Source organism: Equus caballus, chromosome 12, assembly GCF_041296265.1.
Source record: "Equus caballus isolate H_3958 breed thoroughbred chromosome 12, TB-T2T, whole genome shotgun sequence".
Lineage (NCBI taxonomy): Eukaryota > Metazoa > Chordata > Mammalia > Perissodactyla > Equidae > Equus > Equus caballus.
Window position 1 is genome coordinate 28,511,931 of NC_091695.1, and position 13,616 is coordinate 28,525,546.

Here is a 13,616-nt window from a genome sequence, read left to right on the forward strand (position 1 = left end):
TAATAGATTTATATAGAACATCCCATTCAAAAACAGCAGAATACACATTTTTCTCAAGTGCATATGGAATATTCTCAAAGATAGACCATATGTTGGAAAACAAAGCAAGCCTCAGTGACTTTAAGAAGAATTAAATTGTATCAAAAGCCTTTTCTGACCACAATGTTATGAAATTAGAAATCAACTACGAAAAAGGCCAGAAGTCACAAATATGTGGAAACAAGCAACATGCTACTGAATAACTGTTGAATCAATGAAGAAATCAAAAAATACCTCAGGAGAAATGACAGTAAAACACAGTGTACCAAACCTTATGGGATGCTGTGAAAGCAATACTAAGAGGGAAGTTTACATAACTACAAGCTTATTTCAAGAAACGTGAAAAATATAAAATAAATAATTTCAAACTATACCTAAAAGAACTAGGAAAAGAACAAATGAAGCCCAAAGTCAGTAGAAGGAAGGAAATAATAAAAATCAGAGCAGAAATAAATGAAATAGAGACTAAAAAATCAATAGAAAGGATCAATGAAACTAAGATCTGGCTCTTTGAAAAGTTAAACAGAATTAATAAACCCTTATCCAGACTCAGTAAGGAAAATAGACAGAAGGCTCAAATAAATAAAATCAGAAATAAAAGTGGAGAAATTCCAATGGACACCACAGAAATACAGATTATAAGAGAATACTATGAAAAGCTATATGCCCACAAAACTGGGTAATCTAGAAGAAAGGAATACATTCTTAGAAACATGCAGCCTCCTAAAACTGAATAAAGAAGAAATAGAGAATCTGAATAGAGCAATCACAAATAAAGAGATTGAAACAGTAATAAAAAATCTCCCAAGGAACAAAAGTCCAAGACAAGGAAGTTTTACTGGTGAATTCTACCAAACATTGAAACAAGATTTAATACCTATCCTCAAACTCTTCCAAAAACTTGAAGAAGAGAGGATGTATCCTAGCTCATTTTATGAGGCCAAAATTATTCTGATTCCAAAATCAGACAAGGAAAACGAAAAAGGGAACATTACAGGCCAATATTGCTGATGAACATAGATGCAAATCTCCTGAACAAATGTTAGCACATCAAATACAACAATACATTGGAAGGATCATACACCACTATCACGTGAGATTTATTCCAGGGACACAGGGATGGGTCAACATCTGAAAATCAATTAATGTGATACACCATATAAACAAAGAAGAACAAGAATCACATGATCATCTCAGTAGATGCAGAGATAGCATTTGACAAGATTCAAAATACATTTATAATAAAAAAAACTATGAATAAAATGGGTATAGAAGGAAAATAACTCAACATACTAAAGGCCATATATGACATACCCATAGCTATCACCATAGTTAATGGTGAAAAACTCAAAGCTATTTCTCAGAGGACAGTAACAGGAAAAGGATGCGCACTCTTGCCACTCATTCAACATATTAATGGAAGTTTTGGCCAGAGCAATTAGGTAAGAAAAAATAATAAAAAACATCCAAATTGGAGAGCAAGGTGCAAAACTGTCATTATTTGCTGATGACATAAATCAATATATAGAAAATCCTAGCAAATCCACCAAGAATCTATAAAAAATAATCAACAAATACAATAAAGTTGCAGGGCAAAACATCAACATAGAAAAATCAGTCACATTTCAATATGCTAACAGTGAACTGTCAGAAAGAAAAATCAAGACTACAATAGCAATAAAATATCTAGGAATAAATTTAACCCAGGAAGTAAAAGACCAATACGCTGAAAACTATAAGACATTATTGAAAGAAATCAAAGAAGATATAAAGAAATGGAAAGATATTCCATGTACTTTGAGTGGAAGAGTAAACATAGTAAAAATATCCATATTACCTAAAGCAATCTACAAATTCATTGCAATTCCAATCAGAAACCCAATGACACTCCTCATGGGAATAGAGTAAATAATCCTGAAATCTATATTGAACAAGAAAGGACCCTAAATAGCCAATGCAATCCTAAGAAAAAAGAACAAAGTCAGAGGTATCACACTCACTGAATTCAAAATGTATTGCAAAGCTAGTAATCAAAAGAGCATGGTATTGGCACAAAAACAGATACACAGATCAATGGAAGAGAATTGAGGGCCCAGAAATAAAACCACACAACTATGGACAGCTAATCTTCAACAAAGGAGTAAAGAATGTGCAATGGAGAACATAAAGTCTCTTCAATGAATTGCATTGGAAAAGCTGGACAACAAAATGCAAAGGAATGTAAGCAGGCCATCATATTACACCATATCCAAACATTAACTCAGAATGGATTAAAGGCTTCAATACAAGACCTAAAACCATAAAAGTCCTAGAGGAAAATATAGGCAGTAAGCTCTTTGAAATCGGTATTAGCAGTGCCTTTTTGAATGCCATGTCTACTCAGGCAAAGGAGACAAAAGCAAGAATAAACAAATGGGACTGATCAGACTGAAAAGCTGCATTGCAAAGAAATTACCAACAAAAGGAAAATATAACTCACCAACTGGGAGAAAATATTTGCAAATCATGTATGAGACAAGAGGGTAGTATGCAAAATATATAAAAGAACGCGTACAACTCAACAACAAAAATACAAACAAGCTAATCAAATAATGTGCAGAGGATATGAACGGACATTTTTTTCAAAGAGGATATATGGATGACCAACAGGTATATGAAATGATGTTCAATATCACTAATCATAAGGGAAATGCAAATCAAAACTACAATAAGGTATCACCTTACTCCTGTCAGACTATCTATAATTACCAAGACAAAAATAGCAAATGTTGGAGAGGATGTGGAGAAAAGGGAACCTCATACATTGCGAGTGGAAATGCAAACTGGTACAGCCATTATGGAAAACAGTATAGAGATTTCTCAAATAATTAAAAATAGAAATACCATATGATCCAACTAGTCCAATCCCGGGTATATATCCAAAGAACATAAGAACACTAATTCAAAAAGATATATGCACCCATATGTTCATTGCAGCATTATACACAAAAGCCAAGACATAGAAGCAACCTAAGTGCCCATCAGTGGATGAATGGATAAAGAAGATGCAGCATATATACACAATGGAACACTACTCAGCTATTAAAGAAGATGAAATTTTACCATTTGCGACAAGATGGGTGGACCTTGACTATATTATGTAAGCAAAAAGTCAGACAGAGAAAGTCAAATATCGTAAGATTTCACTCATAAGTGGAAGATACAAGCAGTAACAACAATAAACAAACACAGGGAAATACAGATTAGATCAGCTGTTACCAAAGGGGATGGGTTGTGGGGCAAGGGGTGAAAAGAGTAAAAGGGCACATGAGTACAATGACAAATGGTAACTATTCTTTGGGGGGTGAACATGATGTAGTCTACATATAATTTGAAATGTAATGATGTATACCTGAAATTGATATAATGTTCTAAATCAGCATTACCTCAAAAAAAAAAAAATAACAAGCCAAAAATAAGAATTCAATGAAACTCTAAGAATAATATGTAAATATAATGACATGTTTTGTACCAGTTTGTTCAAGTCAAGCAATCTCGAAAGTCAACATTCAGTGTTGCTACACATCTTTTTTTTAACCTGACCACAACTTTCTCTCCTACTTCACACAGCAAAAACTGTTCAGAGTTGAGAACCTTGATTGTACCACCATCTATCTCCTTTCCTGGCCCTTGAAGTTTGCTGGAAATATCAGCATTAGAGTAACACAAACCATTCTACTTCATCTATAATATCACCCCAAAAAACCATAAATCTCTAAGACATAAAATGTTGAACAAAATGATAGGAAAGAAAGTATATCAATTTTCCATATTTGCTCTTTGTCTTTGCAATACTGAATATTCAGTAATTCTGTTATTATGATGAGCTGTCACATGTATTCTCACACCAAATAGTTTCAGATGTTTGAGATATGAAAAATGATTTGGTAGTGTGATCCCATTGGCTATGTGAACCAAGGGTAAATTTTCCAGATTGGATGGGGGAGAAAAAGGGAGAGTTGAGTCCCACAATATCAGAAATTGCTATTGGCTGTGACATGGATTTTGAATATCATCTCCCATCAGAAATCCCCACTGGACACTATGTGCAAAAAATTAACTCATCAGATTCATAAATAAATGGCATTGAAGGGACAAGATACTTCCTTCCATTCCTTTTATGATTCAAATCACCTCCTCCTTCCTTAGACTATAGGTGGTATAGACTAGGATGTAATCAAAAATTTATTAGATGATTAGCATTGAAAGAGGCCTTAGACAAACACTAGCTAGGTAAGATTGGTCTTTGCAGTAGGCACAACCAGACCAATTGCACAGGATTGTTTCTGTCCAAAGTCACATCCTTTCTCTTTGTTCCTTCCTATTCTGGTCAGAAACACAAAACAAACATTGGTCACTTCTGTGTCTTAGTCATGCTGCTGCATCAAAATATTTGAGTGACAAAGTTTCTATATCCAAGAGGACCTCTGTCTGTTACCTTTCCTTTCATGTCAGAGTCCTGCAATTGGGCAGGGTTCAATCTCAGAAACTAAAGGAAGCAACAAGTTTTTAAACCTGATGTTTCATAAATGATGGAAAGATTGATATATAAATAAATGATCAATCTACTCCTCATGTAAGCTGATGTTCATGAACCACTAGGACTTAAAGATATTGTGTTTGCATGGCATTGAGTCACCTATTGGTCCATTTTGGCATATTATTTGTGTCAAATTAAGTCTTCTTTTTCCAAAGGCATTATGAATTTTGTTATAGTGCATTCTTGTGCATATTATTCTGGGTTAAGGTGATTCTGATAGGATAAATATGTCAAAAATCTCATAATCTGTGACCTCAGCAATACTTTCCCTTCTTTTGCAACCTCTTCAAGGCGTCTTTGATTTCTTTGTTCCTCAGACTATAAATCAAGGGATTCAACATGGGAATCACCACAGTGTAGAAGACTGATGCAAATCTGTCAAAGCTGGAGGAACCGCCAGAGCTGGAACTCAAGTAGACAAAGATACTTGAGGAATAGAAGAGGGTCACTGCTGTCAGGTGAGAAGCACAGGTGCTGAAAGCCTTGGACCTGCCTTTAGCTGAAGTGATCTTCATAATGGAGATGACAATACAGCCATAAGATATCATGATAATTGAGACATTTATTATCCCAAAGATCACTATTAATACCGCAGTCATGAGTTGTACAAAGAAAGTGTCAGTGCAGGACAGGACTAACAGTTGGGGCATGTCACAGAAGAAGTGGTTGATGACATTAGGCCCACAGAATTGGAGCTGAAGCATGGCACACAATTGGGATATAGAACCAGAGAATCCTGCCATATAGGACCCAAGCACCATTTGAACACACAGAGTGGGTGACATGATGGATGAATAGAGAAGTGGGTTACAAATGGCAGCATATCGATCATAAGCCATGGCTGTCATGAGACAAGACTCACTCAGTCCCATGGTTGAAAAGATGAAGTATTGAACAGCACAACCCACAAGGGTGATGGTTTGCTGCTCCTGGAAAAAGTTGGAGAGCATCTTGGGGACTGTGGAGGTCACGTAGCAGATATCAATGAAGGACAGATTATGGAGGAAGAAGTACATGGGTGTGTGGAGATGGAAATCCATCCTTATTAAGATGATGAGACACAGGTTCCAAATCAGAGTCATAATGTACACCAACAGGAATACAACGAAGAGCACTGCTCTGATTCCGGGGAAATCTGAGAATCCCAAGAGGAGGAAATGGGTGATAGCTGTAATATTTCCTCCTTGAGTCATTGGCTTGGTGCTCCTAAAATGAGAAAAGAGTCAAAAGAATGCATTACTGACTCACGTGAAATGACAACATTATAATTCTCACATCTGCCATTTTCTTCCCTTCACTGAGCACTGAAAAATGGAAAACGCTTTACCGTCCTAGAAGAAAGACTACAGTTTCCATCTAATTGTCAAATAGGACCTTCTCAGTGTTTCAGGTTCCCAATTACCTGATGAGGTCTCAGAAAAATTAAAAGACATATTTTAAAAATATTAAATATTTATTAAATTAAATATTTAATATAGGACCCCAGAACCATCTGAACACACAGAGTGGGTGACATGATGGATGAATAGAGAAGTGGGTTACAAATGGCAGCATATCAATCATAAACCATGGCTGTCATGAGACAAGACTCACTCAGTCCCACGTTTGGAAGGGTGAAGTATTGAACAGCACAACCCACAAGGGTGATAGTTTGCTACTCCTGGAAGAAGTTGGAGAGTATCTTGGGGGCTGTGGAGGTCACGTAGCAGATATCAATGAACGACACATTATGGAGGAAGAAGTACATGGGTATGTGGAGATGAAATATTAAATATTTTAAAAATTTTCTAAAAAGCAATAGAAACTCTATAATTATATGAGAGAGATCATTGTAAAACTGTAAGATTTTATAGGAATTTTGAAAATTCAATACATAACTGCTGCTTAATAATAGTGAGGTAAAACTGGCATCATTCCAGAATAAACTTGAAATAGCTCTTCTCTCCAAGATCTCATCCAGGTAGATTTTTAAAATTTTCTTCTTTTACACATAAGAAAAATTACCCTGTTTATAATAACTTCTCAAACTTTTTACAAATATATTTAATACAACACCTTCAACATGGCCTGGAAAATTATATCATAATTTATAATCCTGATATTTTCTTGGGGGATAGCATGTATGCCCAATAAAGTTATGAAGTAAGTCTTCTTAGGGAAGTCTTCATATGAACTATTCCTAAGGGAGGCTGGTACAAATATTAGCCCCAACTACTGTATCAATTGTAGGATATTTTGCATCTTAGGAAACAGCATAGTACTGTGGTTAAGGGTTCAGACTTTAGAGTTTTATTCTGAATGACGTCATCAAGATGGCAAAATAGGTCATGCACTTTGTCACTCTTGCCAGAAAAAACTAGCAACTACTCGTAACAACACATCATTTTGAAAATCCTAGAACACGGGGATGAGGCTGAAATATCCCCATGGGCCACAGAGAATGAGAAGAATCCTGTTAGAAAGTTAGAGGAACAGCTACACTCTGACTCCATGGTCCCTCCCCCTGCCAGCTCTGATACCAAAGCCAGATAAGGACATTAGAAGAAAAGAAAACTGCAGGTCAATGTCCCTGACCTGTTGAATACAGATTCTAAATTTTCAAAAACAAATCCTAACAAACAGAATTCAGCAGCATACTAAAAGGATCATACTCCACTATCAAGTAGGATTCATTCTGAGGATGCACAGATGGTTTAGTATACAAAAATTAACAAAAGTGATAGTCACGTTAATAAAATGAAATATAAAAATCATATAATTCTCCATAGATGCACAAAAAGCATTTGACAAAATTCAACATACATTCCTGATAAAAATTCTCAATAAATTAGGTATAAAAGGAACTAAATTGAACTTAATAAAGGCCATATTTAACAAAGTGACATCTAACATCATACTCAATGGTAAATGGTTGTAAGATTTTTTTCTAAGACCAGGAAGAAGACAAAGATGGCCATTCTCTTTATTCCTAAAACACAACAATAAGTCCTAGCCAACACAATAAAGTCAAAATAATAATAATATTAAAGCCTCATAAATGGAAATAAAAGATTGAAATTGTGTCTATTTGCAGATGACATGATTTTACGTATAGAAAATCCTAAAATCTTCACTAAAAACTGTTAGATCTAATCAAATAATTCACTAAAGTCCTGGGATACAAAATAAGCATTCTATATACTAACACAAATTGTCTGAAAAAGACATAAAGAAGCAATCCCATTTACAATAGCATCAAAAACAATAAGATGTGTAGAAAAAAATTAAACAGGAAGGTGAAAGATCTCTTCACTGAATACTATAAGTCACTGACCAAAGAAATTGAAAAAGCTACAAGTAAATTGAAAGGTATCCCATGTACATGGATTGGAAGAATTAATATTATTAAAAAGTCTATGCTACACAAATCTGCCAATAGACTCAATGCAATCTCTATCAAAATTCCAATGGCATTTTTCACAGAAATAGAACAAACAATCCTAAAATCCCTGTAGAACCACAAAAGACTTCGTATAGACAAAGCAATCCTGAGAAAGAAGAATAAAGCTGGCAAATGTTTCAAACTATGTTACAAAGCCATAGAAATAAAAACAGTATGCCACTGGCATAGAAACAGACACAAAGACCAATGGAACAGGATCAAGACCCCAGAAATAAAACTGTGTATATATGGTCAACTAACATTTGACAAGAGAGCCTAAAATACTCAATGGAAAAAAACAGTTTCTTCAATAAACGATGATGGGAAAATTGGATATTCACATGCAAAAGAATGAAACTAGACCCTGATCTTACATCACTCACAAAAATAAACTCAAAATGAATGAAGACTTAAGCGTAAGACCTGTAATCATAAGACTCCTTGAGGAAAACGTAGGGAAAAAACTTCTGAACATGGATTGGAAATGATGTTTTGGATATCACACCTAAAGCACAAGCGAAATTAAATAATTAAATAAATAAATACATAAGATGGATTATAGCACAGCAAAGAAAATGATAAGCAAAATGAAAAGGTAACCAACAGAATAGCAGAAAATATTAGCACATCACATCTCTGATAAGGAGTTAATATCTAAAATATATAGGAACACATACAACTCCGTAGCAAGAAAATAAATAATCCAATTCAAATTTTTCATAGGACCTGAATAGATATTTTTCCAAAGAAGACATATAAAATGCCAACAGGTACATAAATATGTGCTCAACATCATAATCATCAGGGAATTGCAAATCAAAATCGCAGTAAGATACCAACTCACAACTGTTAGAATGGCTATAATCAAAAAGGAGACAACAACTCCTGGCCAGAATGTGGAGAAAAGGGAAACGTGCACTGCTATGAGAATTTAAATTGGTATAGTGACTATGGAAAATAGTATAGAGTTTTTTCAAAAAATTAAAAATAGACCTACCATATGATCCAGCAATTCCATATCTTGGATATATATATATACAAAGGAAATGGTATCACTGCCCCTAAAACAAACCTGTATCCCAATGTTCATTGCAGGATTATTTATTATAGCCAGAGTATTGAAACAATCTAAGCAACCACCAACAGATAAATGGATAAAAAGTCAAATTATATATTTATAAATATAAATAACACATGTATAAATAACATAAATAATAGGATGTATCATAAAGGAATATTGTTCAGGCATAAAAAAGAAGGATATCCTGGAATTTGTGACAATATGGATAGACCATCAGGATATTATGCTAAGTAAGATCAATCAGACAGAAAAAGGCAAGCACATTATGGTCTCACTGTATGTGGAATCTAAAATGAAACAAACTCATAGAAACAAAGATCAGATTTGTGGTTGCCAGAGGCAAGGAGTGGAAGGTAGGGGAATTGGGTGATAAGATCTGTGAATATAATGTACAGCATGATGAGTATAGTTAACAATACTGTATCATATATTTAAAAGTTGCTAAGAGACTAGATCTCAAAAGTTCTCATCACAAGGAAGAATACTGTAATTATGTGAGGTGATGAAGATTAATCTTACTGTGGTGATCATTTTATTATATATATATATATAGTAAATTATGTTGTACACCTTGAACTTATACAATGTTGTATATCAACCGTATATCAATACAAATGGAAAAAAATAATTTTAGTTTTGATACTCTCTCATGCTCTGAACTTACCCTGGTGGTTTTAACACACTAGAAATGATTTACTCATAACAAAGTGAGGACAAGAGCCCCTTAACTGTAAGGTTAATGGGAGGGTTTTATGAGGAAATTCATGACACTGCTCAGCACACAATCCAGGACACATTAATTGTTCAATAGATGTTGGCTATTACTATCATTGATTACTTACAGATAACTATGAATGACAGCTGTACCTGTAAAAAGGAATGCCAGGGGTGCTAGAATTTATGGGTTAACTTGGGGAAATTCCTGAGACATCATCAGCTCTGTAGACAGCTAGGCATCATTACTTCTGGGCAGGTGTAGATTCAGACCTAGCATCCAGACAAATCAAACCACCTGAAGTCATAAAGACACAAATCACAGAAATGATCTTCTGTTTAGTTTGCTTCAGTTCATGTACACTTGAGTCAACAGATAACCAGCATCAAGCTATGATGAGCAGTGATGTCGAGAAAGTGTCAAAGCAACTGTTTCAATTCCCAAATACAACAAAAGTATATTTCATATGTTTGTTGATACATTCAGTGTGTTATAGCTCACTAATAGATTCATAGCAGATAACAACAACTGGCTATGTTCCATATCCAAAGTGATCTTCCTTGAGTTGAAAGAGTAAATCAATATTAATGACCAAGAAAATTTTGAAAAAAGATTAATAATTAAAAAGACTTGGAGATTCAGACTTTAAAAAATAATATAAACATTAACAATTCCTTATTCTTGTAAAAATAGACATGTCAAAAGAAGAAATAGAATTTAACAAGTAAATTTTAACATTGGTAAGAATTTAACATACGATATAGGTAGTATTTTAAACTGATAGAAAAAGGATAATCTCTGCCCGAAGTGATCGCTTAAACCTGGCTCACTATCAGTAAAAAGCATTAGAGGGATTAATAGATATGCATTTATATAATCTTAGGATGGGGAAGAAATTTCTAAACTATAACATGAAGCCAGAAACTATGAGAAAAAAATATGATACAACAATTCAAACTTGGCTATGGGTGAAAAACCTACTTATATAAATACAATTGATAAACTGTAAATTGGGGAGAATAGAATCATCTATAATATAATGAGACAATATCTATAAAGGTTAACACATTGTAGATATTAAGCAGTTAATTTTGCACATTCCGCTTTGGTGGCCTGGGGTTTGCTGGTTTGGTTCCCAGGTGCAGACATGGGACCGCTCATCAAGCCATGCTGAGGCAGCTGCCCCACATATAAAGTACAGGAAGATGGAGACGGATGTTAGCTCAGGGCCAGTCTTTCTCAGGAAAAAAGAGGTGGATTGGCAGCAGATGTTAGCTCAGGGCTAATCTTCCTCAAAAAAAATAAAATAAAAATTTTAAAAAAGGCAGTGGACTGTATAAAGTTGGGAAACACAGACAAGCATATTTTATCTTAGTTAATCCTGAAATTCAGCAAGTTATTATTTTGATTCAGTGCTCAATTATTAATATCTACAATGTGTTAGCCTTTATACATATTGTCTCATTATATTATAGATGATTCTATTATCCCCAATTTACAGGTGAAAAACAGAAATTAACAGCGTTTGAGATCATACACTTAGGAAATTGAGAACCAGTACTCAACATCCATGCCTGACAGTTTAGTTTAGAAATTATTCTTTTCACTGTATACCATAGAATTTGGGTAAGGTGAAAGAAAACCTGCAGAAGAGATATAAGTGCAGGGTGTGGAAGTGAGAAAGAGGGGAGAGTTGAAGAATGAATGAGATTGAGGACCATAACCCATGCTTCATGTACTTCCTCTTCCTACTAGAAGAATCACACAGCAATTGAGATAGCATAGAATTCACTGTTTTCTATAAATCTTGCTCTCTGACCTTGACCCAGATCCTCCAGGAAGACAAGCTTCTTGCCAAAGGTTGAAATTGCTTATTTCTTTTCCAAAGGAATTTTACAACTGGACCCTATTACACTCCAAGATGTGTGATTTTGGCCATGAAATTGGCTGTCCACTCACAGCCAAAGAGATGCGCATATCTGGAGTCCTCTTAAATATGTTATTAGGACAGAGGTGAAAGGAGAAAAGACAATTACAGGGAGAAAACTCTCCATGCACTTGCTCTCTTGAGACATAGAGTTCTTTTCCTGATAATTTCATGTCCCACTTTCTCATGTCCCTTCTGATTAAATTCCCCACTTACCCATGGTCCTATTATGATCTCATGATTATAGCTTTTCTTTTAATACAGTTGGAGTCACTGAAGTTGGAAAGCACCTAGAGATCATCTAGTCCAATACCGTGAATTTCCTGGTGAGGATCTGAAGCCAGTGGAGCTAAGAGATTTCCCCAAGATGACACATCTGGTTGATGATACAGCCTGATAACAATAAATTAGATATGTAGACACTTACTTGTTTACAGAGTACTTTCATTTTAAGTACACTTTCTCAAATAGCTGACCTAAATCAATCATCACAGCAGCAATGTGAGGCAGATAGGGCTGATTTCCTATGCACAAGTGAGGAAAACAAGTCAATAAGGAATACAGTAGAACTTATTTATTACAAAATCATAACTTATCATGGTTACAACCATGGGCATTGATATCAGCCAATCTGGTTTGAATGCCAGTTTTCCACTAGCTGATTGTGTGAACTTCAGCAAATTAAGCTCCTCAAGCCTCAGAATTTTCACCTATAAAATAAGGCTGATAGTAGTAGCTCCTTGATAGAGTAGTTTGTCATACAGAGAATCAAATTAGTTAAATGCTTATAAAGCATTGAGACTGTGTAGTACACAGTATGCCTTCTATTAATAGGTTTAATTTTGTGTTCTAAATTGGAGTTCTTTTCCACATATTATGCTGCATTACTGGGAAGAAGGCATCAAGATTGAGGTGTAGGTGGACTCTAAACTCCCCCCCTCCCATGGACACAACAAATTTACAACTACTCTTGGAACAATTACCTCTTGGAGATCACTGAAAAGTGAATAAAAAGAACACTGGCAACAAGGGACAGTGCTGGCAGAGCTAGAAGAGGTAGAAATTCCTTACTGGAGAGAAAAAAAGCCACCTTCAAGCTATGACACTTCTCAGCTGGGAGGGAATGATCCTAAGGTACGAAGCCATTTCTGGAGGATTGGGCTGTCTGAGTAGGGGAAGGTTACTGCCATATGCAACTTTTAGATTCAACACAAATGAGATAGGTGTCATAATTTTTGGCTTTGCTGGCTATTAACTACAATAAGGAATACCCCCCAAAAGCTATCAGACATAAGGGGAACAAAAGCCTACTCTTAAAGAGCCCATGTGCAAATTCACCCATTTTGGAAAGCAACCTAAAATCACCAGAAAGAAAAGTGTACAGTCCTTTGGTGAAAAGAGAATCACTTGATAGGCTCTGGGTGGATCTTGCTGAGAAGTGAGACATCCACAGGGACTGAGACATTGGCAGTGGGCATTATTATGATCTAGTACAGGCAAGCTGACACAGAAGCTGCCAAATGCCATTGGAATTCTTCCTCTGGCCTGTTAGCACAGGGGTCTGCGCCATCCCCCCCACCACTAGAGCACTGATTTAATCCAGTTCAGCCAGGACAGACAGCGTGCCCTTGGGACTGGCACCATCTAACAGCAAACCCTTGGACAACTTGTGGTTCCACAGATGTGGGGTGCTTGGAACCTCTGCTGCCAGGTGAGTGGGTCTATCTCTGTGGGGCAGGGCATGCATGTGGAGCAGGTCTGCATTGGCAGAGTGTGTGGAGCCTCTGCAGTGATGCAACTGTGTCCACTTAAGTGGGTGGGGGCATGCGCACATGGCAAGACTGTGTTGATGAT

The 13,616-nt window shown here is 35.7% G+C and overlaps 1 protein-coding gene across 1 annotated transcript; it reads right to left on the reverse strand.

Annotated features, from left to right (window-relative positions):
* Nucleotides 1-4,872: 4,872 nt before the first annotated feature.
* Nucleotides 4,873-5,811, reverse strand: LOC138916817 (olfactory receptor 5AN1-like). The gene has a single exon (XM_070230430.1). The coding sequence runs from the start codon at nt 5,809-5,811 to the stop codon at nt 4,873-4,875; it is 939 nt and encodes a 312-aa protein (XP_070086531.1).
* Between the last annotated feature and the right edge of the window lie 7,805 nt (nt 5,812-13,616).

Bases quoted from the DNA above. Each gene is read 5' to 3' on its own strand.
- LOC138916817 (XM_070230430.1), bottom strand. From the start codon at position 5,811: ATGACTCAAGGAGGAAATATTACAGCTATCACCCATTTCCTCCTCTTG.